This window comes from Necator americanus, chromosome II, assembly GCF_031761385.1.
Source record: "Necator americanus strain Aroian chromosome II, whole genome shotgun sequence".
Classification (NCBI taxonomy): Eukaryota; Metazoa; Nematoda; class Chromadorea; order Rhabditida; family Ancylostomatidae; genus Necator; species Necator americanus.
The window spans coordinates 1,041,324-1,068,377 of NC_087372.1; the positions used below are offsets into that span (position 1 = coordinate 1,041,324).

General features: G+C 39.5%; 3 protein-coding genes across 4 annotated transcripts; 1 reads left to right on the top strand and 2 right to left on the bottom strand.

Annotated features, from left to right (window-relative positions):
• Positions 1–9,323: 9,323 nt before the first annotated feature.
• On the top strand, positions 9,324–12,155 carry RB195_016532 (uncharacterized protein; the record flags this gene model as incomplete). Its single annotated transcript, XM_013437262.2, has 9 exons — positions 9,324–9,419; positions 9,483–9,635; positions 10,115–10,219; positions 10,272–10,341; positions 10,411–10,560; positions 10,620–10,747; positions 10,933–11,032; positions 11,182–11,288; positions 12,090–12,155. The coding sequence occupies 9 exons, from the start codon at positions 9,324–9,326 to the stop codon at positions 12,153–12,155; spliced, it is 975 nt and encodes a 324-aa protein (XP_013292716.2).
• Positions 12,156–12,476: 321 nt separating this feature from the next.
• On the bottom strand, positions 12,477–17,171 carry RB195_016533 (uncharacterized protein; the record flags this gene model as incomplete). Of its 2 annotated transcripts, XM_064183112.1 has the most annotated exons (13): positions 12,477–12,624; positions 12,864–12,982; positions 13,082–13,217; positions 13,348–13,512; positions 13,993–14,075; positions 14,148–14,295; positions 14,380–14,464; positions 14,819–14,959; positions 15,188–15,298; positions 15,511–15,669; positions 16,245–16,355; positions 16,652–16,742; positions 17,157–17,171. In XM_064183112.1, 13 exons carry the CDS (start codon positions 17,169–17,171, stop codon positions 12,477–12,479), a joined length of 1,512 nt encoding a protein of 503 aa, XP_064038992.1. The 2 variants fall into 2 exon arrangements, with proteins under 2 accessions (XP_064038992.1, XP_064038993.1); XM_064183111.1 differs by lacking the exons at positions 16,652–16,742; positions 17,157–17,171 and having other exon boundaries at positions 16,245–16,314.
• Positions 17,172–19,175: 2,004 nt separating this feature from the next.
• Positions 19,176–25,950, bottom strand: RB195_016534 (uncharacterized protein; the record flags this gene model as incomplete). Its single annotated transcript, XM_064183113.1, has 18 exons — positions 19,176–19,244; positions 19,326–19,478; positions 19,599–19,811; positions 19,881–19,974; positions 20,039–20,218; positions 20,286–20,359; positions 20,415–20,492; positions 20,631–20,774; positions 20,903–21,046; positions 21,101–21,207; positions 22,805–22,943; positions 22,998–23,088; positions 23,208–23,314; positions 23,830–23,886; positions 24,026–24,175; positions 24,242–24,441; positions 25,599–25,693; positions 25,832–25,950. 18 exons carry the CDS (start codon positions 25,948–25,950, stop codon positions 19,176–19,178), a joined length of 2,214 nt encoding a protein of 737 aa, XP_064038994.1.
• Between the last annotated feature and the right edge of the window lie 1,104 nt (positions 25,951–27,054).

The window sequence follows — 27,054 nt, forward strand, 5'->3', positions numbered from 1 at the left end:
TATGTGAGAAGAATAAAAAGATTCCGAGGAATCTGTGACGAACCATGATCACTGGGCGCGGTGGACCTACATTTCGATTAATTGTCCAGGAAGTTAGTGTCTGGCGGGAAGAAGTGTTCGCATAAGTTGTTGCTGTCTATAATCTCACATGTTATATGGGTCCTACCATGACTTTTTCAGGATAGACCGTGCTGTACGGAGTATCTTTCTGCTTGTTTCTGGTTGAATTTGAAAAGTTTTAAACTTTTTAGAAATTTTTTCGCCGGAAATTTTCTAGGATGGATTTTTTCCAACGTTGTTTATAGGGTTTTAGGCAAGATGAAGTGTGTAGGTACCACGGCGGAAACACAAAAATTCGTTGCGAATTAAAGGCAGTTGGAGCAGTTGGAGCAAGAACATGAGAATGATCAATATGCACGACGAATTAACTGTTTACGAGTGATGGAATACAATTTATACGCTTTCATCTCACCATTTTTTTCGGGTGTGAAAAATTAATTCGTTTAGCAAATGGTCCAGTATTGTGCTTTCTGATCCAGGTGTTTTTTGAATTTGTGAGAAATTTTCCGTGCTTCTGTTGTGGTTACTTAGAAATAACGTTTCGAACCAGAGTAAAAAGATTTATCATGGAAAATTTCCGCAAAAGAGTCCTTGTACACCACCGGATTGTGTGCTTGAGAGAGCTATAAGCTGTATTGTAAAAAAAATAGGAAAAATTCTAATCATTCCTTGTTTTCTCATTGCCAGCCAGCATTGTAGAATTTTTTTATTGATCATGCAACTATGAAGTGTCCTTCGAAAGAATTATATTTATGTTACTCCTTTGTTGTTAGCGTTTCATTTCTTGATGTTATCATTGAAATTTTTTAGATTTTACTAATTTTACTTAATTTTTACAATTTTTACTGAACAGTACTAGTCTATATGTGCTTTCGGCAATGTTTTGTTGCTCTGAGATTGTTTATTTTCGACTAGGTTACTTTGCTGCTTTTGTAATAACTCTTACATCGCCGCAGACTTTTAGCCGCGAAAAATTGCGCCGCCTCTTCACATCTCGTTGCTGTTCCGCTGCTTACGCATTCGTAACGTATTGTAAATGTTGTTTCGAATGAGTGTAGTGCTATGTGGATCCACGAAGACATTGAATACAAGAATTTCAATAGAAGGTGAAAAAAAATAGCTCGAAGATATACAAATAAAGATTGCAATTCCGTATCAGTATCGGTTGTTCGGAATGAACAATGGTTCCAAAAGCGCTGGAAATTTTCATAGAAATCTATGAACATCTTCTCGCTTCTTTCCTTCGGCTGCATCCATGGGACATTCATGTTTAAACATTTTCAATACGAATTGTTATCGAATTTGATGTCTATGTTGTTGTAGCAGTATGAAGGTTGTTTAAGGTAAGCTCTGACAACCAATCTGGTCAGTTCAGCGATATTTGCGTTGTTAAATCCCGGATCATGGAGGATGTATGACCTCGACAAGAAGGTTGGATAGCCCAACCTTTTTTAAATCAACTTTTCCAAGATCCAAAGAGGTAGCACTGCTGAACGGTGATCCCGATAGGATGAATGGCTTGGGATGGTCCGTACTGTAAGCTATGCATAAAGGCGATGCGCAGATTAGATCACTGCGCACCACTCCGACCTGAACCGAGGGATTTACAACAATTGGAATTTGAGGAAAGTCGCTGGCGACATCGTTCGGACTTTTTCCTCTTTTACCGTGAGATTTTGTTGAATTTGTGAACACTCGTGCCAACAATCGTGAATCGTGCCTGGCCATTATCAAGCGTAACAACTTTTTGATCTTTCTTTCTCCAATTATAGCATTAATATGTATGTTCAGGAGTCTTAGGATTTTAATGACTTATTGTTAAAAGCATGTATTCGTTCCGATATTTTATATTGTAGACATATTGATTTCTCCAAAAATTGCCTTTATTATTTTCATTAGAAAACACCTTGATGAGTGATCTACGTGATATAATTCAAACGTGCCAGCTGTGGTGGATGACAAGGCATGGAGCATACCATGCACGCACACTTCTGTGTACAGGGCAGACATCTTCAAGAGTTGTATCCTACTTTTCTCAAGATCTGGAGCAACTGCCCTGCCTACTCGCTCCGTGCCCTTCATTGCACCGCTGACTCCTCAGTGCGGCAAGGCAGCCAAGAGGCCAATTCTCCACTGAAACCTTCGCAATTATAACACCGTTCTACTGTTTGTAATCGAACGATGACCCTCAGATCAAGTCACCGATCAGTAGCAGTTGCAGGAATGTGGCACTGCACTTCTCAACAGAACCTTATGCTCAGTTATTTTCCAAAATATAGGGTATGCAGCAAGTTAGCAAGGCAATAACCAGAATTGCCCATCATCAAAAATGATGCATGCCTGTTCAAGATGTCACGCATTCTTTCCGTTAATGTTTCTGTTAACGGGTACGAATTCCTCAGGCCCAATATTTCCGCATCTACCTCAGTGGATGATGTGCAGTCGGGTCAGAACAGCTTCTGCTCTTCCAGCTCGAAGAGGCGCGTTGAGATAGCAGTTGGAATCGAGGTAGGACCATTGTGAACTGCAGGAATGAACAGTGCACCAGGGGTGCTCATTCGATCCTGAACGCGGCGATCCATCGCACCGCTTACGCAACTGCATCGTGCTTCTCCTCTCCTTGACTCTTTACCAGTATTAGAAACATTCCAAAGTCCGAAGAGTACGGTTTAGCACCAGGTTTCGCCTTGTAGGCGTATTTCAGCGAGCGCGAGCTGAACGATAGTGTCTTTTGCAATAAATAGGTCGATTATTTACTGTTGTTATATTGTCTAACGTTCTTTGCCGTACGGTGCCATGCGTGGTGAGTTACGGTTAGGCTGACATTCAAAAATTCCCTTCGTGTGCATGATCTTTAGATATTAATCGTATACAGTGTGCTTTGCAGGCGTGAGTGCATTTTTTTTTTTGTAAAGGTCCTTGTGTGAAGTTCTTTCGAAAAAAAAACAACATTATGTTTTTGTTTCAATGTCGATGAAATAAGAAAGATGCAACGCGGTTGGTGAGGGGTTCGGTTGCGACTACTACATAGACAGGACGGTTCACAAGACTTTTACTGCTTCCCCTTACTCCGGAAGTCAGCGTATAGGCTATCCACGCGTATCATATCCACGGAGAGAGTATTCATTTATGTATTTACTTATTATTTATTTATTGAAAACACCTGCAGGTGTGCCATAAAACAAAAAAACAATAACAAAGCTCACCAGAATTTCGCCTGGATTTTACACAATAAGACTGGCCCTTCAAAGCATGAGGGGTGGTGGGTTGGCAGGTGATTCTCCCGCTGCAAAAGGTGAGAAATCCTTCACACTCTACATTGGGCTAGAACTTATGCTTAAAAAAGAAAGAAAGAAAAAGAATCTTCTGGACAAAAAGATTGATGAGTATTGACTGGTCAACAAGATTTTAGGGGCTACCTGGCTGCACTGATCAAAGATGTTTTCTGTGGACGTCTTTCTTTTCTCTACAATGAAAAGGCAAACAGGAAAAAAAAGGAAGCAACAAGCTATTGGTAAATCTTTATCCGGATCTACTCCAGACATATAATTCTGAAATTATGCCTATGGCTAGTTTTAATCGATAAAATGCACAATTATATCTTTAAAGCGTGTCTCTCAGCATTGTCTCTCGCATGACTAATCAGATCGGTTCACACTTAGAGCAGGCTAATTTCCAGAGCGACGAACGACGCCTATTGCATGAACAACGACAGCATATTGAGCCGGTTTTCCGCGGTCTCTAATAAAGCATCTCGAATCGCTTTAGAAACAAGTTATTGTCTAATGTGTCTATTTTATGCGTTCGGTTTTCTTCCCGAGAACTAAGGGGATCCAGCATGCTACTAAATGCCCTTCTCAGGGAATTAAAACTCCATTCAATTGAAGTAATCAAGCAATTAAGAAATTATTAGGATTAGGCTATTTTTTCCCACTGTATGTACACTATGAACTTACAATTCTATCAGTTTACAAGAATTTCAAGGCTTCCCAAGGATGAAACCGACTGCACCCTAAAGAACAGCGCTCTGCAAGAATAAATATTTTATTATTTATCTTATTTTGGATTCAAAATTACGTCAAGGATTAGCAGCTCAGAAAGACAGAGCCCCACTTTCAGAATTATAAGAATTCATTTTCAGAATTTTCAGTTTTAAGGGTTTGGAAAGATTTTTTTTTGTAATTTCTACAAATAAAGCAGACTATCTCGAAAAATTTCGTTCTATAAAAAGAACATTCTTCTCCGTAGTTATTCTATTCTTCTCAAATTTGGTAATCAGTGTGGTAATCCATCAATAGTTCGGTGTGGGATTAAGGAATCTGGTGGGTCATTGTGCCTAGGTGATTATAACCTTCCATAGACGCTGACAGAGTCGTTGATAGAAATTTCAATGACACAGAATTCTTCGAAATCAAGATTATTCAATAGGCCTCCTTCTCCGGAGAAATTATAACCACTTGTTGTAAGAAATTTTTGATGAATTGCAAAAACTGAGCTCTTCGTAAAATCAAGTGAACGTTTTCATCGTCACGGCATCAACGCTGACCATAGCTGGGGCATATTATAGAAAAAAAATGAATTTTCAATTCATAAGAAGGGGAAATGAATGCGTCGACGGAATGGAAGGCTCATTTCTTATCGATTAACGAACTTTCAAAAATCACAGTAAGTAAAGTAAAGCATCGAAGTTTGCAGTTTTAGCTGCAAAAAATAGGAAATTTTATTGAGCCAAAAAAAATCGACAGGCAACAAAAGTGGCCGGTTTTTGGGGTTGAAACAGAGCTTGTCCTCATGAATCTATTCATGACCAGATATTATAATAGAGATCAAATTGAGGGGAGTTATGAAAAAAGGCAAAAAAGTTGCGGATAAAGATGTTTTTTACCTTCTGTTGAATTAGCGACTCTATTGCTATCTGCTGTTTTTGAAGAAAGTAATTTATGAAAAGTTATCCAACAGTTTATTTTTTCAGTTATTATTCCGTCACATATGGTCAATCCCGAAGAGGATATGGTTCTTTGCTGCAAAAAACAAACATAGAGTAGGGATATAGAATTTTAGAGGGGCACAGTCACCTCATATGAAAGTACCGACTTCCTCAATTTTTAGTATAATATGTTTGTAAAGGGTTATCGACAACAAACCCCACGATTTTACAACGCTGGTTTACTTAGGTTCAATATTTTGTCTAAACCGATTAATAGTATACATAATTAATTTAATTTAACAGATATAAACAGTCTACAAAATGATAAATACTTCCACGCGGAAGATGGACTTTAGTCGGTGTCGGTGTCCCAAAATGTTTGTGTGGAGTTTCCTCGAAATAGATTTATCCGTTGTCCGTTGAGATTTGTTTATCAATCATATGTACAGCGAATCGGTTTTGTGAAGAAAGTCCAAGAACAACAAATCTCAAAATAAACAACTAATCGAAGTTATGATTATATGGTTTTAAATGAAGGTAAAAAGGGGCAGAACAATAGATAAGTACACACAACAATAGATAAGTGGTGTGTGAAGCGGAATCTTCTTTGGATTAAATACGCTACTGTAGGTAGAAGCTAGTTTAGCGATACTTTCGGCTGTTACGGTCTCTTCTCATGATGCACTATTTCCTAAGGAGTGCTAACTTCCGTCTGCGTCATATCTTCTTGCGTTGCGTTCTCCTATTCTCGTCCAAAGACCACAAACGTCATTGTTCGGCTAATTATCCATGCTTTATTTTTAGCTGGTTATTCGGACCAATGGATTCTGTTGCCTATAAGATACATTTGGTACAACTGAAGTCAGAAACTTTTCCGTCTGAAGAACTTCAATTTGATTAAAAGGATTGAGTCTCCTACTGCAAATCCCGTAGTTTTTTATGACCAAAAAGAAAAAAGTAGCGTTACACGGCACCTTATTTATCTACAACCAAGAGGTTAAGGGACTCACCACTGGGGTTTTATTTGGTAATAGTAGTCTAATACAGTAGAATAATAGAAAAATAGATTAGTATATAGGTGAATATTAGTGAAATAGCTTAGAATATAGTAAAGACTTCCGTTTCGCCTCTACCCTTAGACGGAAAGAATAGAATAGGGAATAAGAAGTAGAGAATAAGTAGGAATAATAAGCGCTATTCACTCCCGATGTTTTTCAGTAAGGAAGAGTGAACAGAAAGTGGAATTGATATAGAGCCTGCTATTTATAGCCAGATAAGGCGCCAAAAAGAATCAATATGTGAACAAGTGTTAGGTCAAGGAGATCATAAAAACAGATTAGATACAAGCGCATTAGTAAAGGTTTTAAAACTACGAATTCTATATAGTTCAGGATACTTATAAATGATATGTTTGTTATTAATCAAGCATTTAAACATAGTCTGAATAATAATGTTCTTGTCATATTTTAAAGTACTCAGAAGCTTGAGCATGATCTGTAGCCTGTCTATAAAATCTGAATAAAAACTACAGTTCCTAGATATTTGGAGAGTCTCAGTATATATGACAGCGATTTTAGGAGTATTAAAAATAAAAGAATTGCCATGGTAGAATCTGGAGACAGTAAAATTGAATAAGTCTGTCTTGTTGTATTGTTTAGTGTACAAACGGTCGTTAGAACAGTAAATATGTAGGTCTAAAAAATAACACTTGTAATTTGTACTATTCGTTCTTTTTTCCAACGTCAAAACATTATGGTAAGTTAGGTCTAGAATGTTTGTAAGGGTTTTTTCTTCGGCATTATGTATGATTAGTAGATCATCCATATATCTAAATGGATGAAAATTAAACTTGGGTTTATAAATATTAGAGGCGCAAACGTACTCATAATACGAGAGGGTAAGGTCCGCTAGAACTGGGCCGGTATTACTACCTTCTGGGACCCCTATGATTTGTTTAAATAATCTGTTTCCTACTTTACAAAAACTATTCTCTAGAATATATTCGAGTAAAATTATAAGGTCATAAATGCTATAATTTCTACAATTAGGTTTATCTATAGATACATCGGAGTAGAATATTTTGCGTTTATATATTGTAACAAACGCTTTTCGCAAGCGTTTTTGAAACATATTCTGATAATTTCTATGATGTTTCTGATAACGACCTGATAATGAGGGATGTTAGTAAACGTGTTGGTAAAATCTGCAGAAAATAATTTAAGCCCATGTCCTCTTATGTTATATCATGAGTTGTATTAATATTATCAATAGACCAATAAATGTTTAAGCAGTTTTTATTGTTGTAGACCGCTTTGGTATAATTACGAAAATCTCTTTTGAAGAAGGAGAGAATATCCATTAGTTCTAACGATAAAGGTTTGACACTGCTATTCGAGGCACCTGTGATAAATCTAAATTTAACAGGTGTTTTATGCAATTTTGGGATAGCATAAATAATTTGAAGGGTAGAATCGTAGTTAATATTGGTGAGGCCTAGACCTCTTATATATTTGGTGTGTTTATCAAGTATATCTAAAGGGTTATCAAGTACTATTTTATAGTAAATGTTGGAGGAACCGTAAAGTAAGCCCAGTTCTTTAAGGATAGAAATAAGGTAATATTTTTTGCAGATATTGCCATAATTAGAACTAGCTTTATCTAAGGGGCAAATAATAGAGTATTTTTGTATGTAATTTAGTTCTGTGTAGTATGTGAAAATTCAATGTTATTAGTACTGCTGTAAAGAATGGAGCGGTAAGTAGTATATAGATAATTCTTATAAAAGTTTGTTTGGTTTTTTTTTTAATAAAAAAAAAAAAAAAAAAAAAAAAAAAAAAAAAAAAAAAAAAAAAAAAAAAAAAAAAAAAAAAAAAACTTCGGGTATTCCGGCGCGCTATTTCCTACAAGAAGTTCGATTGGAGCGCGCCAGCCCTGTGCACGCGCCGCATCTTCCGGGCCGTTTTCTACGGCAATTAGGAAGAAATGGACGGAATCACCCCCTCTCCATAATCTACTATCCCGTATACGAATACTCCACCTGAAATCCGTACCACCTCAGATTCGTGGGGTAAATTACCTTTAAAGGAATTTACATGATGACGCATAGATATAGAATGAGATTAATTTAATAGCGGAGGAGATTCGCTGTAGATTCCATTGGAGAATCTCTCGACAAATTCTTAAATAAACTAATCAATCCTAACCCAATTTGTAATCAAATACCGAAAGGTAGCTGATTTCCAACAGATTTTTCGTATGCATCGTCCTCTGTTGGGCCGCAACACGAAACAAACAATCTCTGGATCTCTCACATTTAGATCTATAAATAAAAAGAGCAGCACCATAGCACAGAACTTCCATGTACAATTGTTAAGTTTATTCAAGGGAGCGATTAGTTCACTTCAAAATGTTTCTCACCACGCAGCTGTCAGCCTGACAAAGATACGTACTTTTGCACAATGATCTATGTTCACGTCACAACAGCACACCTGTCCCGTGTGTCCCACCACGTGTTTTCTACACCTGGTTCCCCTCCTGTGCTACGATGAGAAGATTGGCCCACTCAATGGTGCAATAATCCTGCTGGCTGCGCCCTTATTTGCGCCCACGGTAAGCGTCTCCACGTGTGCAATTACGGGGATCGCACGAATATGACGTGGAGCCGGATTTCTTGCTGGTGCAAATTTGTGGGAATTTGTGGGACTGTGGTTACGTTGGTGAAATGTTTCTAGTTGTTGTAGTCGTTTTTCTCTGTGATTGATTACTGGTCGTTGAAATCTAAGCTAATCGTTTGTAAATAGAGATATGTTAGGAGCTGAAACCTATTCCTAAGTACGCTAATCAGTTTCTTTTCATTTTTGTGTGATGAAGTTAAGCACTCTTGATCTGATAACCTCTGGGTCTCATTGTAAAGAGTTAACCTCTTACGTAGCAGTTATGGGAAGAATGGATTCTAATGAAGGTGCGAGTGTATTGTTAGGCCATGTATTTCATTTTAAAAAAATCTGATAGTAAATAAAGGCGTTCTTATTTGTCATCTTTGTTCTTCATAACTTATTGTAGGATCAAACGTCACTTTAGCATGCGTATTCCTCCTATGCCTTACCTTTGCAGGAGGAAAGATTTAGTAGAACGCTGTTTTGAATGTTTAGGTTCTGATGGAACCTTGAAAATTTTATTAATTCACTTTAACTTGCTTAGTTGGTTTTCTATCATTCTTCGATTGTAAATTCATCGTCTAGTAAAGAATTTATGTTTTCAAGTACATCTTGAGTTCCTGGAACTCCTACGCTACTCCCATTTCAGTTTTCTAGGTTTTCTTCCGTCTCCCTTAGTAATGCACGAAGCCGATATGTGGAATAGAGCGTCCTTTTTAACTCGACTTGTCGCATCGTCAGTGCGGGTCTCCGAAGCGGCAGGAAGCATGATTAAAGTGCGGATAATTTATTTAATTGCAAATTTATATAGGCATCTTATTTAAAGTGACGTTTCGCAGAATGTCATGGCTGGTGGCGATTTGAAAATTGTCGATAAAAGCATGGACGGTGAACCTGCTGACCTGCAGACAGAGGCTGATCGCCGTGCGCAGTTCCTCATAGTGAAATCTCTCACTGAACGATTTGGGGATATAAATGTCATTGGAGAAGAAGTAAGTACACTTCGTTTTCATACTTCGTCGCTGTTTATCTTTTGTTTATTAATGTGTAACGGTTGCTGACTGCACCACTTTCACATGTTTTAATATTTTCTTTATATTTCTTAGTATTCCTCTTCTCGTCTCGTACCAGAGACTGTTACTACCTATGCGTTTGACTTTTTAGTATTTTTTTTTCGCTTGAATTGTATGTGTTAGTCTAGCCTAGCTTACCTGGGTTCTAGTTCTGCATTACTACAACCACTTCTGAAGTGCCATCCAAGGGATCCTCCCAAACGAATACCTAAAGTTAAACCATATTAACACCACGCAATTAGCCTCTTTTGTGATTTTAGGCTTTTTTTAAATACATTTCTAATCACATTAAACAAAGCTCACTGCAGTGTTTTTCTTTATTCCTATATGTTTCTGTATCTTTTTTTCCCTTCAAATAATCATATTAAAGTCAGCTGGAAGTTTATTGAAGGTTTCAGGATGTCACTTCAGAGTGTCACTGTGTGGAAAACACTTTCTCTTCTGACGTGCTTCAGCTGGAAGATAAAATGAACCAGGATTTAAAGTCAATTAAAGCTGAAGATGTAGGTGCGTCGTCTAAATCTTTAACATCCTTTCAATCTGGTTCCACTTTAGGTAGTCGTCTGGGTAGATCCTCTGGATGGCACCTCGGAGGTAGCAGTTGCAGTGAAAAACAAAAACGCAGGTTAGCTCATCTTTCTTAGTATAATTCAAAAGAAAGATTTTAAGAAAACTCATATGTGTGCAGTTTAAGCCTTGCTCGAGCAAGTCACAGTACTGATTGGTATTGCACATCGTGGTCGACCGGTTGCTGGAGTAATTCATCAGCCTTACCATGGAGATGCTGGAAGAACCATATGGGCAATCCAGGGATGTGGTGTTCACGGTATTGTGCCCGCATCAGGTAAGTACTCACTCCTTCAATTGGTACTTTAAATTAGAGTCCATTTGTCCTACTTATAGTTCAAAGTGCACGAGTTGTGGTAACTACGAGGAGTCATTTGAACCAGAACGTTCTGGACGCACTCAACGCGTTAAAGGAGAAAGGCTTAGCGAGTAGCGTGGAAAAGTTTGGAGGAGCAGGCTTTAAGGTAACTTTCAAATATTCTACTTAGCAAATTCGATCGTACGGGACAGTTTGTCATAAGCACATAAAAATTTTGAGTGCTTTTCTGCATTTCATCAACATCTACTTTTTTTTGGCAAGTTGCGATATTTACGTTGGCTCTTCCTTCATAACATGTAACTTAGGCTGTCACTTATATCTTCCTTGCAGGTACTAAAAATACTAGAAGGATGCGCTGCCTACGTCTTCGCTAGCTCAGGATGTAAAAAGTGGGACACTTGTGCTGCTGAAGCTGTTCTAAGCGCTGCGGGTACGTGCACGCATTCTTACGGCAATGGTTAATTAATTAATTAACAATAAACTTTTATATTTATTACATAGGGTTATACTTATTACAGGGGATAGAGATATATCATAAGTTAACATGAACTGAACGCAGACAAAGAGATTACTATTCAGGAGGTCGACTTACTGACATTTCTGGCAGACACTTATGTTATGAAGCTAGTATTCAACGAAACAACACAGGTGGAGTACTCGCCTCCGCTCCATGGGTGAATCATGAGGTAAGTTGTGTGCTTTAAGGATTTGCTACTGCACGTTTGTAGAATTACTTCGATGTCAATTGGCGATGTTGAGCCAAGTGTAGGGACACCTATTCTTACTGATAAGAAGTGTTTGAGAAAAAGAGCGCGGAATTTTCAAATGTACTCTATACTCCATTGTATTTTATATCTTCTACTGGGTAACTCAGAATGAAATGATGTCTTGCATGGAAATTAGTCCTATTCATTATCTTCGGTGATTTCTCCGAAGCCTGTAGAATAACTGGATGGACTGGTTAGCAACTAGGTACCTAACCTGCCAAGGAGTATTACTTCACTATTGCACTTCACAACGTTCGTTCATTAGCTAACATCTTGTGCCGAGCTTCTCGCAGTGTTCTCTAGTTCGCTAGGTTATACTTATATATGCGATAGTCGGAGCCAGTGCTCCGACCCCCCTCACTTTTGGACGGTTGGCGAAAGGACGCCCTTCACTTTTGAACGGTTCGCGAAGGGATCCTCATCATCTGAGCTGCACCGCATGAGCTAGACCGTCTTCTTCTGAAGAGGGTCCGACTCCTTCACATCGCAGCCATGGTTGTACTACCTCCGGGCCCAGCAGTACGGGAAATCCTGGCAGTGTAGTGTTTCTTGTTTCATTAAACAGGTTGAAGAGACGCGTCAGAACTTTACGGTTCCGTTAAAAGTGTTACCGTTAAAAATTTTATGCCTCATAACTTGCAACACTAATCCCACTAATCTCATTTCCTCTTTGGTACATCTTTTTGATAGATTGCAGCTTTGATCTGGTGTTGTATTCAGGAATACGTCAATTCAATACCACAATCACTGAAAGATCAGTTACCAGAAGTCGCAGCGAAAAGCTAGGACAGGTAGTACTAGCGTAATTTTTCAAGGCAGTAGTTTTTTTCTTGTTGTTTTAAGGAACTAAGTGCTATATGTAGCACTATAACATGTGGTTAGTTATTAGTTTTTGTTCATGCCGTGACGGAGTATGTAGGTACTTAAAGATCTGTGATTTCCTCTTTAAATACATGCGTAGTATCTCACTCATCAGTTTAACTTTTATGGATCTTTTGAAATATGTATCTTCTCATAAGTTCTGTGAAATAAAGATTTTTCATGTATTTTCAGACACTTCAACAACAAAAAATCAACAAATTAACAAACATGTGGTTACATCTACCTTTATAATGGTTGTACGCTCTTTTTGACCATTGATTTCTTAACTTGAGGCACAAACTCGATATCTTCGTCCTTGATACCCTCTGCTTTTCGACGATTAAATTCTTTGCGGGATTGGGATGCCCTGATGGCCGCATGTTCTCGGCTGGCACTAAAAGTGTGGATGCTTGTTTTAAAATTTTTTTCTTCACCGTTCGAGTGTGCTCACAAATGACTTTGATTATGTGAAGGTGATTTCCAAAGATGAAAAAGCTATGCGCACCATATCGAAAGGTGCTACTTTTGCATTTCCAATCAATAACATGCATGCGCTTGCTGAGGGACAGAAAAAACCCAGAACAAGATGCTCGGAAAGAAGGAAGCATTTGAAGAAGAGAAAAAAAAACGCACTGTAAAATGCTCTTTGGCACATTCCTATGCCGTGCAATTCGTCGAATCTCCGGGTGCTCTTTGAACTGTTCACGAAGTTTCTCGCTGTACGCAAAGGCTGCTTTCTCACGGGGCGCCAGCTGAATGATAATAAATTTAGGAGCGAGAAGTTGCAAAGAAAGTTAACAGCTATCATTCAGGATTGTAGCTTTTAAAAAAGACAGTAATGCGAAACTTACAGGGCCAAGCTTCTCTGCCGCTTTTGCTTTCCACACTCTTACATTCATCTCATTGCTTCCAGAAAGTACGAATTTGTTGTCCATTGACCATAGAACAGATAGCACATTTGACATACGCTTAGTGTGATAAACATCTCTGAACATTAAATATGGCAATTAAATATTGACATTTCATTGTCCTAATTACGTATACAACGATAATATTTTTGAAGAAACGCATTGCAAATGTTCACCAGCGTACTCGGAGCAGAAGTTGGAAATCTAACCTGCTTCTCGATTCGTTGGCGCGAAATATCCGCACAGATCTATCGAACGAGCCTGACACGATCTCTTGACCAGTGGGGGAAAAATCAAGATCAATAACTGCAGCAGTATGTCCAGAATGTAGATACTTTGGATTGTCGAGGTAACGCATATCGAATGTGTAGAGGCTAAATTTGTTAAAGTTTTGAAACAGTCCAGATAACTGCAGTACCCAATGGCGGGGTGAGTTTTTGAAAACGAAATCGATTGACCATGAGCAGATCACTGGCATCGTTTGAAACACAAGATCTTAAAAAAAAAAAAAAAAAACTATTCCGCTCCTCCTAACACCATGTTCCTCGTAATACACGTGTGAAAGTTGTAAAAATAAACTATCACGGCTTTATGTGCTCAAGTTAGGATGTAGTAGTTTTGCTTGTAAGTGCCGTACAACATCGATAGTGATCTTAGGAAATGTGTGCTCTACCAGACTCTCTCATGTGCGTTGCTAAGGCACAACACTACATGCGAAAAAAAAATACAAAGAGAGAGTGAAAATGGAACCAATCCAGTACAAGTGGATATAGAACTCATTAAAAAGGCATTGAAGAAACATATTGTCTATTGCTCCCTATTGTTGTTTACAATTTTAACGAGACTTCACTTACTTGTAGTCATCACTAGCGACAGCGAAGGTGTAAGGCTCTATAGGATTCCAAGCAACCTGATTCGGTCGCAGTTTCATTGTTACCTGAACATTGAATACTTAAGGTTAAGATCCGGAAAAAAAAACTACTTGCATCTGAATTAACCCCTACCGCACCTTTGTTAGAGGCACCGCTTGCCGAGTGTCAATCACAAATATGGAGCGATCACTAGTGGCTCCCACTAAAACAGCTTCTTCTATTGGGTTTGCACGAATAGCATGTACAGTGTCGTGCCCTACGTCATATTCGCGTATCCTCTTATTCCTGGATTTATTCGGAATTTATCGTACAAACATTTAAGAACTAAAAACTTTTGAAATATAGAAAATTAACTGAACAAACCCCTACCCCTGCGCACCCCAAACGATGACCCCGTCACCGCATGTAACGAACTCGGAAGAATTTGCGATATGCGAAACAGCATGAGGTACCCCTGAAAATGGTTGGTTGGTTCTGTATAAAGTGAAGTGATAAACAAATGAATCATAAAGCTTGAAACTTTCGGCGCTGACAAAAAAAACACAAAAGTGAAGTAGAGAAACGTCGCAAACATCGAAAGAAAAAATCCGTAACGAGATCCCTTTAATGTAGAGACAATACAAACGAAGTTAATGGAAGAATACACATATCTGACAGTGACCAACATATCTAATGGAATATTTGCAACTGAATCTCTCAAGGCGTTTTCTCGAAAAAGTCAAAAAAGGAGAATCTTATGCTACAAAATAGAAGTGCAAAAGTATGATAAAAGGAATGAAAATAGCTTTACTTAAAACTTTGAACCAACCGTCAAGACTGATAGAGTCAGTTTGTTCACAAATAACTCCGCCTATAGCATTTGAAGTATGCGGTAGCTTCCATCGATTAATTGTACAATCCTGTCCAACAGTAACAAAATTATTGCCTGCAGCAACATCGATGGAAATTCCTAGAAAAAGCAAGATTGAGATGTAACAGAAATTTCTAAAGCAGAAACAGCAAAGTAGCTGAGGAGTAGCAGACAAATTCCCGAAGGTAATTAATTAATTTTAAGAAATTAAAGCATAAAACAACGTGTTTGAGACATTGCTTTCGATTTCGATCAGAATTGTTCTAAATATTTGTTCACAAAAATCAATGGATGAAATGATTAGTTCATAGCTGTATTCATTCTTACCGTTGACTGGACCATTGTGCGTCTGAAAAGTAGCCAGACAATGCCGCCGAGCCAGTGCCCATACTTTGACTTGGCCATCACGTGCCCCAGAAAGTACGATAGATGGTCTATCTGGAGAGAACAAGAGATTGTGAAAAAGAAATTATGAAAATCAGTCATGAACAGTACCGAGAAAAACTGACAATCGCATATACTCGTATTTCAAATTGCTACTGCTTCATTTTCAGGGATAAGAAAATATAAATATAGCAAACGTGATTACAAATCATGATATGGAAATTCCAATGAATATTACGAAAAGAAGAGGCAAAACCAAAACTTACTGGGATGTTTTGTTAAGATATGAACTCCTTCCACGTGGCCATCGAGACTGGCAACGAACGGTTTCGCGAAAACTCGCTCCAACTTTGTAGCATTAAGTGCTCTAGTATACTCCGTTTGCGCGCGAAACGGATCCTGAGGAGCGTTCCAGTTACGAACAACTGAAATAAGCGGAATGATAAAGCGGTTATTTCGACTAAAAGGCCGGTTTCAACAAAGATGCCTCTTTATCAACGTGTTCTAACATAAATTAAAAGTTGGAATTACAAGGCATGTGCAATGGAATTAGAAACTGTTGCAGCGCTCAAACCAAATTTAATGAATTCATTGAAGATAAAGAAATATTTGTAGCTCAAGTACTGCAAAGAGCAGATATTAGTGATCGAAAAAAGCTCAAAAGAAAGACATATATGCTCTGTGCCATTTCAGCTTGTCTTGTTCAAGAAATTACATGAGGAAATTTCGGAATTTTGAAGTTGCACACAAACATGAGGGGATTTCGGACAAAATCAGCCATTATATTCCACTTTAACACGAAATTTAGAGAAGTCTCGTCCGCATTGATACAAATACTGTATGGACAACCTTGAGAGCCTCGGTAAGTTCTTTGCAGTTCAACTCTTGCAATACAAAATACAAAAAATTAAAGAACCAACACTTGGAAAAAGTGGAGGATGCGCCGCAGTTTTTTCGTTGCACAACAAGATAGATGTTACTTTCGAAGAAAAAAGCCCACTTTTGTAAAGATCCTTGTTCGTCTCCCTCTGGTAGTCATCTGGATTCCGAGAAATCATTTTTACCTTCATTCTCAGGCCGAAACTGAGGATTAAAACCTCAGAGAATAAGCCTGAAAAAAAATGTGCGAAGAATTGCTGTCAAGAGAGTAAAAGTTAGAAAGTGCAGAAATAGTAGAGTGCCAAAAGTAAGGAAAGGAACGAAATGTGGATAATCAGGAAGGCGTAATCGTTAGTTAACGTGTGACGTCCGTGGTGGCACAATTAGCGGTGTGGTTTTGGATGCTGGGTTCGCATCTTCTTCAGAACGTAAAGGCGCTGGTTCCTTCCGTCACTTTCATATTCGTTCCTTTCCGTATTTTTGGCTTTCTACTACTTTTAATTCACTAGTTCACTTTTAATTTCGTACCAGGAATTTTGTCGTTATCCAAACAACAAACAAGAGAAGTTTGAGCTCTGTCTTGTGGATGGACATCTCGTTCTCGTGTTTCTTGAGGTAGCTGAAACTGGAGAAAATGTTCCTGACGTTCCAACTTCCCTCAGTAACTTTAGTTTACATGTCATAGATCGTCTAAGACTAGTGCTTAGACCTTAGGGCCCCGATTGATTTGATTATTTACTTCGAGAAATAAGGGCGGACCTCGGCTAATTCGTCTTCAAAAATCTCGCAAGCATGCCTACGAAAATGAAAAAATGATGTCGAGTCAGGCGTTGTTTCGGTCATCTCTTGTTGTAAGATCCTTCACGACATTCAAGGGTACGCCTCAATTTTGTATAAGCAAGCAGAAATCTCCGTGGTCTTCCCTGTGTCACAAGACTCAAGTGATCACCTTATTGTACACTGCTTAACAACTTCCGTGTGGTTATCTTTCGGTTATTACTCGCGTTAACCTTGAGGTAATAGATTAACTGACCTCGTAGATCTTCATTTATGACTGCTCAGTCTTCGAGCTAGACACGACTCAGATGCCGTACTTCCAGAGATCTACAGGCATCGACCTACTTATTTTCACCGTCTCTCTACCATTTTTTCCCCCAGCAGAACGAGAGCGTGATGCGTATCATATCTGCAACAGCTCTACTTTTGTAAGTGCCACTGTTGAAGAATTCATATCTAGCTTTCAACGGAGCCGTTCCTCAAAAACCAAGGGTTTAAAGTGGTAAAATAATTGTTGACTGATATGCCGCCTTAATTTAAATCTGTCCTTTTGAGGGAAGCTGAGGAACAATAAGCCGTTTTGCCAGTTTGAACCCGTATTACCGTGATCATCACGGAAAGGAACAGCTTTCATCTGCACAGAACCGAAAATGGATAATTTCCAGCACTAAGAAATAGTATTGAACCAAAAGATGATTTGCTTTCTTTAATTGAGCCAGATATGGTGTAGTTATCCTTTATTCGTGGCTAACATTTCGGCGATATCGCCTTCTTCAGAGTCTTTCGATCGGATGACTATCCTGCCACTACTAAAGACCTATGCTGGGGACACAAATTCGTGCCTAAAAGATAATTCATTCATCTGAAAAGAAAGCTAGTGGTTTAAAGGCATCACCCCACGAATCTGAGGTGGTACGGATTTCTGGTGGAGTATTCGTTCACGGGATGGGAGACTATGGGGAGGGTGGTGATTCCGTCCATCTCTTCCTAATTGCCGTAAAAAACGGCCAGGAAGATGCGGCGCCGCACAAGGCTTGCGCGCTCCAGTCGAACTCCCTGTAGAAAATAGTGCGCCAAAACGAATGAAGCCGTATCTTCCAAGCCTTTTCTTACGGCAATTAGGAAGAAATGGACGGAATCACCCCCCTCTCTATAGTCTCCCATCCTGTATACGAATACTCCACCTGAAATCCGTACCACCTCAGATTCGTGGAGTGATGCCTTTAAAAGCAATGAGTTTTTCCTCGCTCTCCACCTACCTATCAGAAAAATCAAACTCGCTTTCACTACAGTTAGTGATTTCCTTTCTCTTGATATAGTACTGAACTTATTGAGACGAGATTAATACTTTTTGCGTGAAAATGTGTTGCTTCGAATTATCTGTGTATACATTTCCCCACTTTGTTGATTTTTTTCTAAATACCTTGCGTTTTTGAAGGACGGACTGACCATTTTTTCTCTGCGTTTTGGAAATCCTTAGCTTCTAATCACAGCCCAAACTGAACAACAACAACAACAAACGGCTACTGTAATTTCATTTGAAGCATTTCGCAAAGTGTAGTGAAGCAAAAACAGCACTGAAGACCAAGACAGAGGGGAAGGAGATTCAGTTTCAATCCGTTTCTAGCGTTTACAGCCAAATTACCGTAGCCGCTCATTATAGATGAGTAATTATGGTGCAACAGATGGAAGTAGGCCCTTTCAGCTAATCACGTCACAGTTACCGTGTTGCTCTTAGTCATAGCACCGCAGGCCTGGCATTCGTTAAGCGATGATACGATACGAGACTAACTCGTAACTATAAAGTTATGCTTCTAGCTATTGTTCCTCCATAACACAGCAGGCCACTCGCGTTTTTATCAGTGACCGATCACAGGTGCGAGAAAAAAAGGCAATTTTCGCCTGAGAAACAATTACGACCCCTAAATGCCCTCCACAACACCTGAATCAATCAAAACCTTTGCGAACCTGACATACTTCATTTATTCATAGTTATATCGGCATGGCTCACACCATCTTAAAATTGAAAACGTGCGGGATTTTTTCTTTTATTTCATAACACATCGTTCTAACTCGGTAGGTGCAACTAAAACGTAGCAGAAAACACAGTATCCCATCTTAATCGATTTTTCAAAAAACGACGACTATATTTGAACAATGATTAACGAAACCGAGATGTTGCTACCGGTACACATTAACGAATGTAAATTTGCAATCCACTGACAAAGATGGAAATATTCTACGACTATTACAGAAATACTAGTTGAAGTATCATTTACTCAAGTTCGACAAGTACTTGTGCTTCATCAACGGTATCTCCAACCTTTACATGGACGGCCTTCACCTGAAAAAAGAGGTGGCACCACTCGATCCGAACAATGAAAATAATCACATTATGACATAAAGAGCTGTAACAAAAACTTGCTTTGCCAGTCTTTCCTGCATGTAAACTGTTCTGCATTTTCATAGCCTCCATAACAACCAATTCTTGTCCTTCGCTGACCATATCCCCAACCTTTGCCGTCACCGACTTGATAGCACCAGGCATAGGGGCAAGGACTACAGAGGACAAATCGACCTGAAACGCATAGGACAGGTTGCAAAAAAAAAAGAAAAACATGAAATTGAACAATTATTGGCAACAATTTAAGCTTTTTATAGCAATTTTGCGCTTAACGTTCATCGAATCACTATTTACCTTTGGTTTTTCTTTCATATACTGGAGCAGTTCGACAACTTGTTCGGGTAGCACTTTAACTTTGAACGGTGATCCTTTGTACAAAATAGTAATTTCTCCAGCTCTTTTTGAGACGATTTGTGTGGCGATTTTTTCTCCAGTGTTCACTTGGATCACAGGCCGAGCGAGATTCAAGTCTCCATCAACCTTGATTTTCTTCCCATCAACGAGAACCTAAATACAACATCAAATATAGCAGTAGAAAGCAGTACTACACAAAAGGTACGCAAATCCACCACGTACTCTGGCGTGTTTATCATTTCCGTCCTTGAAGTACACATTAACTTTATGTGACTTCTTCTCTTCCCCTTCAACACCCGGTAATTGCACGGTGAATCTGGAAGAAAGGAGAATTTAAGCAATACACAGAGCCTTCTAGGGGAAATTTTGAAAATATGTACTTGAAGTTTCTGCTGTAAGGAGGGACTCTTGTGGTTGTATGTCGGTCATGATTCATGAAATGGCTAGCGCGAGCAAGTTTTCGAGCGTTTAATGCTGCAGCAACTCCTATCAACGTCTCTTCCTCCTTTTCATTCAGCGTTGCACCTTGGAAGCCTTCAGGATACGTTTCCGGAAGGTATCTAAACTCAGAGATCCCATATTATTAGTTTAGTGCAGTGCACTCGAGGAGCTGTTGGCAAAAATTACTTCGTCGTGATATTTCCAGCACGGAAGCGAGATTCTTGGCAAATATCCCGAAGCAATGGAATGTTGTGCGTCACCTAAACAATGCGTCTCGACGAAGAAAAGCCCAGGAAATCGTTAAACGTGACCTACCCCCCTGATAACGTAGTTGTCTAGCGCTTCAATCATACGGTCAAGAGCTTGCATTCGATCCTTGCCATGCGTGACGAGCTAAGATTCAATACGTAAGATCTATGCATACGTAAAGGGTTCGCTTTAAAAAAAGCTACAAAAATATAAGCGGAAACGATTTCTTGAACGATCTGAGAGTGTCGATTTGTGAGTTCTGAGTGAAGCAACAATTCAAACCTTGCAAATCAAGGGATCGTAATAAATGGAGATCTCGGAACCCTCCCGGATACCAGAATCACATCGAACGCCCGTAATATGGCGTGGTTCAACGTATCTGTGCAAACGACCGATAGAAGGCAGGCCGAAACCTTTGTAAGGATCCTGAAGGAGACCCAAATAGGATTTCAAGAAAAAAAAAATAGAGAGAGAGGAGCAATTGCAAAAAATTAGGGGTATTTTGAGGAAAACACGTCCATATTTTTCACAAGAACTTCAAGATTCTTACGAACCTCGGCGTAGACTCTGCTTTCGAATGCCCAACCGTTCAGTGGGACTTGATCCTGAGAAAGAGGTAGTTTATGTCCGTACGCTACTCGTAACATTTGTTGCACGATGTCAATTCCAGTAATGCATTCTGTGATCGGATGCTCTACCTTAAGCAGAATAATGCATCACTGTTACCATCAAAACAGCCGCTGCAAACCGACTTGTAGACGGGTATTCATTTCCAGGAAATAAAAGTTTCTCTTTGAGTCCACAAGGAACTCAACGGTACCAGCAGAATCGTAGCCTACAGCGAGAGCAAGGGAAGTGGCTGAAATCAGGGTAAAATTATTGAGACCTAGGAGAAATCAGTATGTAATTTGCTACCGCTACAAATAACAATAAAAACAATCCCCTAAAACGGTGACAGAAGCAGCTAAGTAGTTCATGAACTCTTTCTCGCTCGCTGTATCATAGCCGGTGATTACTCCAACAGCAAAAATACGAGGAACTGGGGTGCGGGACAAGAGGTACCCGTGAAAACCAGCTGACCGCTCCTGTCCTCCCTTCAGCACCGCGCTCCTCCGCGTAATTACGACTGCCGCTCCACCAGCTATACATTCTCCACGACCGCCTGAGATCACCTACACCCCGCCTACCTATTGCTCTCTGATCAACGCCGCGCGCGACGTTCGCGCCGCGACGAAGCGGTAGATAGTGCGAATTTTGGAGAGGGAGTGAAGAACGAATTGCCGCAGCGAATTCTGATGTACGGATATAGTAAACTAAGCGCATATTATTGGGAATAAAAGAGAAGTAGATCCTTCTATCCAATGTAACTTTACATAAGTAAAAATTATCTCAAAAAGATGCTCCAGGGAAAAGAATAACATGCATATACTTCCACACATCTCATAATTTAACACATTTCATGCCCTATGTCTTCGATATAAACTAGCAGTGCATAAGTATTTGTTTGTCACGATGCCATTCAGCGAATTCGTGTTCAGCTTCAACTGCAGCAGCTATAATAACAGTAAATTTATGCGCTTATTACTTTGTATACATTCTTTAAACTCCTTTCTACATTTTACCTTTTCAAAATTTTACATAGATATAATGTTTATATACAGCACATGCCAAATATTTCAATACATGCTTGTACGTTTTATACAGTTTTATATAATAGAAATTTGAAATTGTATGGTTCTTCAAACTTCTTTCACGCTTTTTATCGCTTCATTTCTATTTACTCTCTGCATAAAATCAATATGACAGGTTAGGTCTATTAGTGGCAAACAGAGACCTTTGTATTTTCGAGATATACCTCTAGGTACAGGGTATGTCTGCGAGGCATTATTCGCAGTTCGTTAATCGTTGCATGCCAGTTTTACCCAGCTAAATAACAAAAAGAAATCCTTAAAAAGCGAAAAAAAAGTGAAGAAGATAGCATAACACCGATCAGTGGACATTTTTTGAAACATCTCTTGCATTCCCAAAGGTGAATGAGTGTTTCCACCTAACAAGTCGAAACAGTATAATTTCATTTTCTCTCGCATTTCTAAATGGCATATCACTTATACAAATCCATTTCTTCTTCCTTCTTTTATATTAACTTGCAAGCCACTTTATGTAGACCTTCGAACAACATCTAATATCATGTTCTTTCCTTTCCTTCGATTTTAAAGCGCATTATAAAAGCTGTGGGCGCGGCGAAAAAAATCGTCGTAAGAGCGGTAGACGCGGCGAAATGGGAGGGGGGAGGCGTGGGCGGGGCATCTTGAAGACGTGCCAAGAGGGCACCGGCTACTGTAGCGATCATGACGGTATCAGGAGACGCGCGGTGCAATTAACGACGCTCATTAGCCTCCTGGATACGCGGCGGCACATCATACGGGTACCTCTTGACCGTTCCCCGAGGAACTGACCCTGTTCTCCCATAGCACGACGCATCTCTGGAGGTACAAAACTGCTTGGAGCCTCTTCAATCACCTTCTGATTACGACGTTGAATAGAACATTCACGTTCATTCAGCCACAAAGCATTACCATGTTTGTCACAGAGAATCTAGAATTATTATTGATCACTAAATGTAAAACCTCATTGTAATCTCTGACTTACCTGCATCTCAATATGCCTAGGATTATCGATGAACTTTTCAACAAGCATACGGTCATCGCCGAAGGAGGATTTGGCCTCTTGCTTGGAGAGCCTTAAATTCTTCTTAGAATTTCTACGCTAACCACAGAGCGTATATGACACTTAGCGTATAGCTATGAGTGAACGCAACACAACTAGGCACTAAGTCATTTCCATGAGATATCCTTTTACCTGTAACCTTCACGGGCTTCCTTATCGTTCCATGCAATACGCATACCCTTTCCACCACCACCTGCTGAAGCTTTGATCATAACTGGATATCCAATATCGTTAGCGACCTAAAACTTCAGAAGTGACATATTATGACATAATTCTACTTCACGAACTTTGAGGAAGAGTTACATATTTCTGTGAATAAAGACGTCACAAAATCGGAACTAAGCATCAATTATTCGGGATGGTAGAACCACCGCATTTAAGCTATGGGGAAAATTTTCGATATTGATTTCTCTTCACTAACACATAGAGTTCAGAATACAGTTTGTAAGTTTGTGAGCAGAATGGTGAGCGTTCTCTGCAAATCCAGGGATCACATGTCTCAGGAACATCAGAGAAGTCAGATTCTCCGAAGAGGCATCTCGTTACACCTACAGGATTGACCGAATGAATTCCGGAATAATTTCAAAAAGAGTTGCTTTTTCGAAATCACATTTGCAATGTACCCAATTACTCGAATAACGTTTCAAATTTCTCTACACATATCCTCCGCTATTTTCGAGCAAATAATTCTTAACTTTATCTCATTTTTTAAAGTCATTACGGGACAAGTCCAGAAAGTGCAGACATATCTCACCTTGACGCACATGTCTTCATCGTCGATCTCTCCGTCGTAACCAGGAATCATGCTGACCTGGAGAAATCAATCAGTATACACAACCACTCGAGAATCCCCAGCCTGTGCTTTCTAACAAAACACATATGCTGTGTTGTTGACAAACAGTGAGCCCTATTCAATTTCAACAACCCTCTAGCCAATAGAACAACGGTACCTTTGCCTCTGTAGCGATCTTTTTCGAATGGATTTTGTCACCCATGGCCAGAATAGCTTTAGAGTTCGGTCCAATGAACACAGACCCAACCTTCTCAAGTTCAGCCGCGAATTTGGTGTTTTCGGAAAGGAAACCGTAACCAGGGTGGACCTATTCAAACGACGATCAGTAGTCATCCAGTAATACTTTGAAGTAAACAAGGAATTGTTAACCCACAGCCTGAGCACCAGTCATCTTGACAGCCTCCAAAATCTTGTCAGCTCTCAGATACGATTCACTGGTGGGAGCTGGGCCGACACAAACTGCTTCATCCGCCATTTTTACGTGAAGAGAGCCGGAATCAACATCAGAATGGACAGCGACGGTTTTGATGCCCATGGCACGAGCTGTCTTGATCACACGGCATGCGATTTCTCCTGTGATTATTCACCTTTCATATGTCTAAGGAAAGGAAAGGAGAGTAAAGTAAGTAGAAAACCCCGCAGATTATTTATTGAATTTATTTTCGTTGTTCTTCGTGTTGTCGCCTACCCACTGCAAAACATGAGCGAGTTCTTTTCCCCTTCATGTTATCGCTTCGCTAATTTTAATGTTCATCAAGGAGACTGAAAAGAACATGCGCGCAAGCATAGTACATTACGCAAAATTCGACCTAAGGAACCATCACTAGGATGTGACACTGGCAAGATTCATCGGCCTTTTTGGGAGATGCTAATTAAGGTTCGCAAAATGTTTAAAAGCATAAAACTATTGTCAATTTTTGCTTTGGGAAACTTTGCGAACGGGTTTACTCATTACTCCTCAAGGCGACAAATCGAGCCAAATTGTTTCTACAGGAAATTATGCAGTACCCTTCAGCATTACTATCAGCTCTTCTACCTCTTCTTAGCGGCTTACGGGCACCTGGATGTGGCAAGAAGCAGTGATAAAGCTAAACGCAGATAAAAGGCCCCGCTCTTTTTATTATTTCTTAACCTCACATGAGTGTATACTTCTGTCGTGTAATAACTATGCTACTCAATCTTGGATCAGTGTAGAGCAACTTACTGATGACAAGGCACACAGCTACTACCCACAGGAAATGGACCCTCTTAAGGAAATAAGCTAGACCAAGAGAATTTTTGAGAGAACGTATTTAATTAGGAACAATTTATTTATTTAAGAACTATTTACTCAACTAGAAATTCGCCGTGACAGTAGATGACGCTTCTCAGTGGAAAACATATTTTGCACAAATATTGGCACCCGGCTAACATTCTAGACTTAAGAGGTTCCCCTCCTTGTGTTTTGCCCAAATGAAAAATAAACCTGACTATTTCTGTTGATGTACCACCCACCGCCTCAAGCACTGAGAATAAAAAAGGTCAAAATCAGTTTTTTTTTTCTTCGTATCAGCTCTACATTACTCGATCGCGCGAGATCCGTACAAATAACATGCCAACACTGTGTCGGCAGATTATTTGTATTGATTTTCGAAAATTGCTCACACAGGCATGTACAGTGCACTTGAATTCGTGAAGTACGACCAAACAATTGTGTTCTTCCTTCCTCAATAGCAAGAACAACATATCACCTCTGTTTGCGATGAGAATCTTCTCGAATTTCGGTTCATTAGGATCGATGGAGACAGTAGTGTAGATTTCTTTACTCTCACGCTCATCAATTGGTCTGAAAAGACAAATCCGCTTCGAATGTGCTTCTTTGCGATCACTGACGTGTCCTCCTTCAGTGAAGGTCGATGTCAAAAATTGTCTCCGTCAACGGTGAACATTGGATAATCATTTTAATGGAAACTGGAACACGCACCCAGCTGGTTTTCTTGCCGGTTGAGCAGCGCTGCTCAGCATGCGAAGCCCGGTCTGTTGCGCTGACCCGCATTGAAGAGTGCTGACAAGACGGTAAGGAATAGCTGACAACAACCGCATTGCTACCCTGAAATGGTTTACTTGCCTTTGAGCAGCGCAAAGAAAAGAAAAGAAGAGGTTCAGTGTAAACCTGAGAAAGGCACAGGAAATGAAAGGTTAAACGAGTGCAATCAAAAATAATTCACGTTGACGTAGACGAGTGGTGAAAAAAGCAAACTCTGAAGGGCGAAGAAGAAATCTATTAGACAACTCCCCTTAGGAAATAATAACACAAAAACACTATGATTCCTTATCTCAATTCACCACCAACAAAAAAGAACATGAAATTTCTGATAGTGAAAGAGCTGAGAATTCTAAGATGTACCGTTGTCGGCTGGTACTGGCGCAAAAGTGCACGAAAAGGGATCTCAAACAGCTTTTCTTGAAAATTTTAACATTTGAAGTATGGATTAAAGAACTCTGTGAAAAGATAGGATAATTTTAGGGAGGAATTTCATTCATTTCTCATTTATACATGAGAAAGTGTAGAATCCGGCAACTACACTCGCACCTCGGGTGAACCTCTAAACAGAAAACACCTGAGGGCAACGAAAATCTTAAGAAGAGTTAGAGCAACGCCAATGAATAGTTGCATAATTTGGCAATTAATTAATTAACACCTTCATGGCGCTATATTGGCGCGGACCACCACAACGTATCTGTGGCAAATCACACGCTCTGTCTGAAACACGCTCGATGCGTTCGAGGGCTTTCTCCAAATCAAACGCATATCGTTGTAGCCTGACACAATACAAGTAAAATGAGTACCAGGAGACTATAAGCACTATTCCAGCTTACGTCGGGCTTATCAAAAGGAAACGTCACGTCCTAAGCCCAATTCTGAAGAAAACGAAATTGAAAATGTCGCTGAAACAAAATTCACTCCTTTTCAATTGCTTCAGGCCCTCTGGTGCAGATCTCGGGGAAGAATGGTTAGATACGGTCTAAGAAAAAAAGAAAGCTACGTGCTCTTCCCACGCGTTTACGGCAGGCAGCAGAAAAATGCACAGCAAAAACGGTTCTTCAAAGGAATTTCTATGATGTATCTTTCTGATTTCCGTACATAAAACCATAATGAACAAAAAAAAATCCAGACACAACTGCAGATTTCCTTCCGCAAAGGAC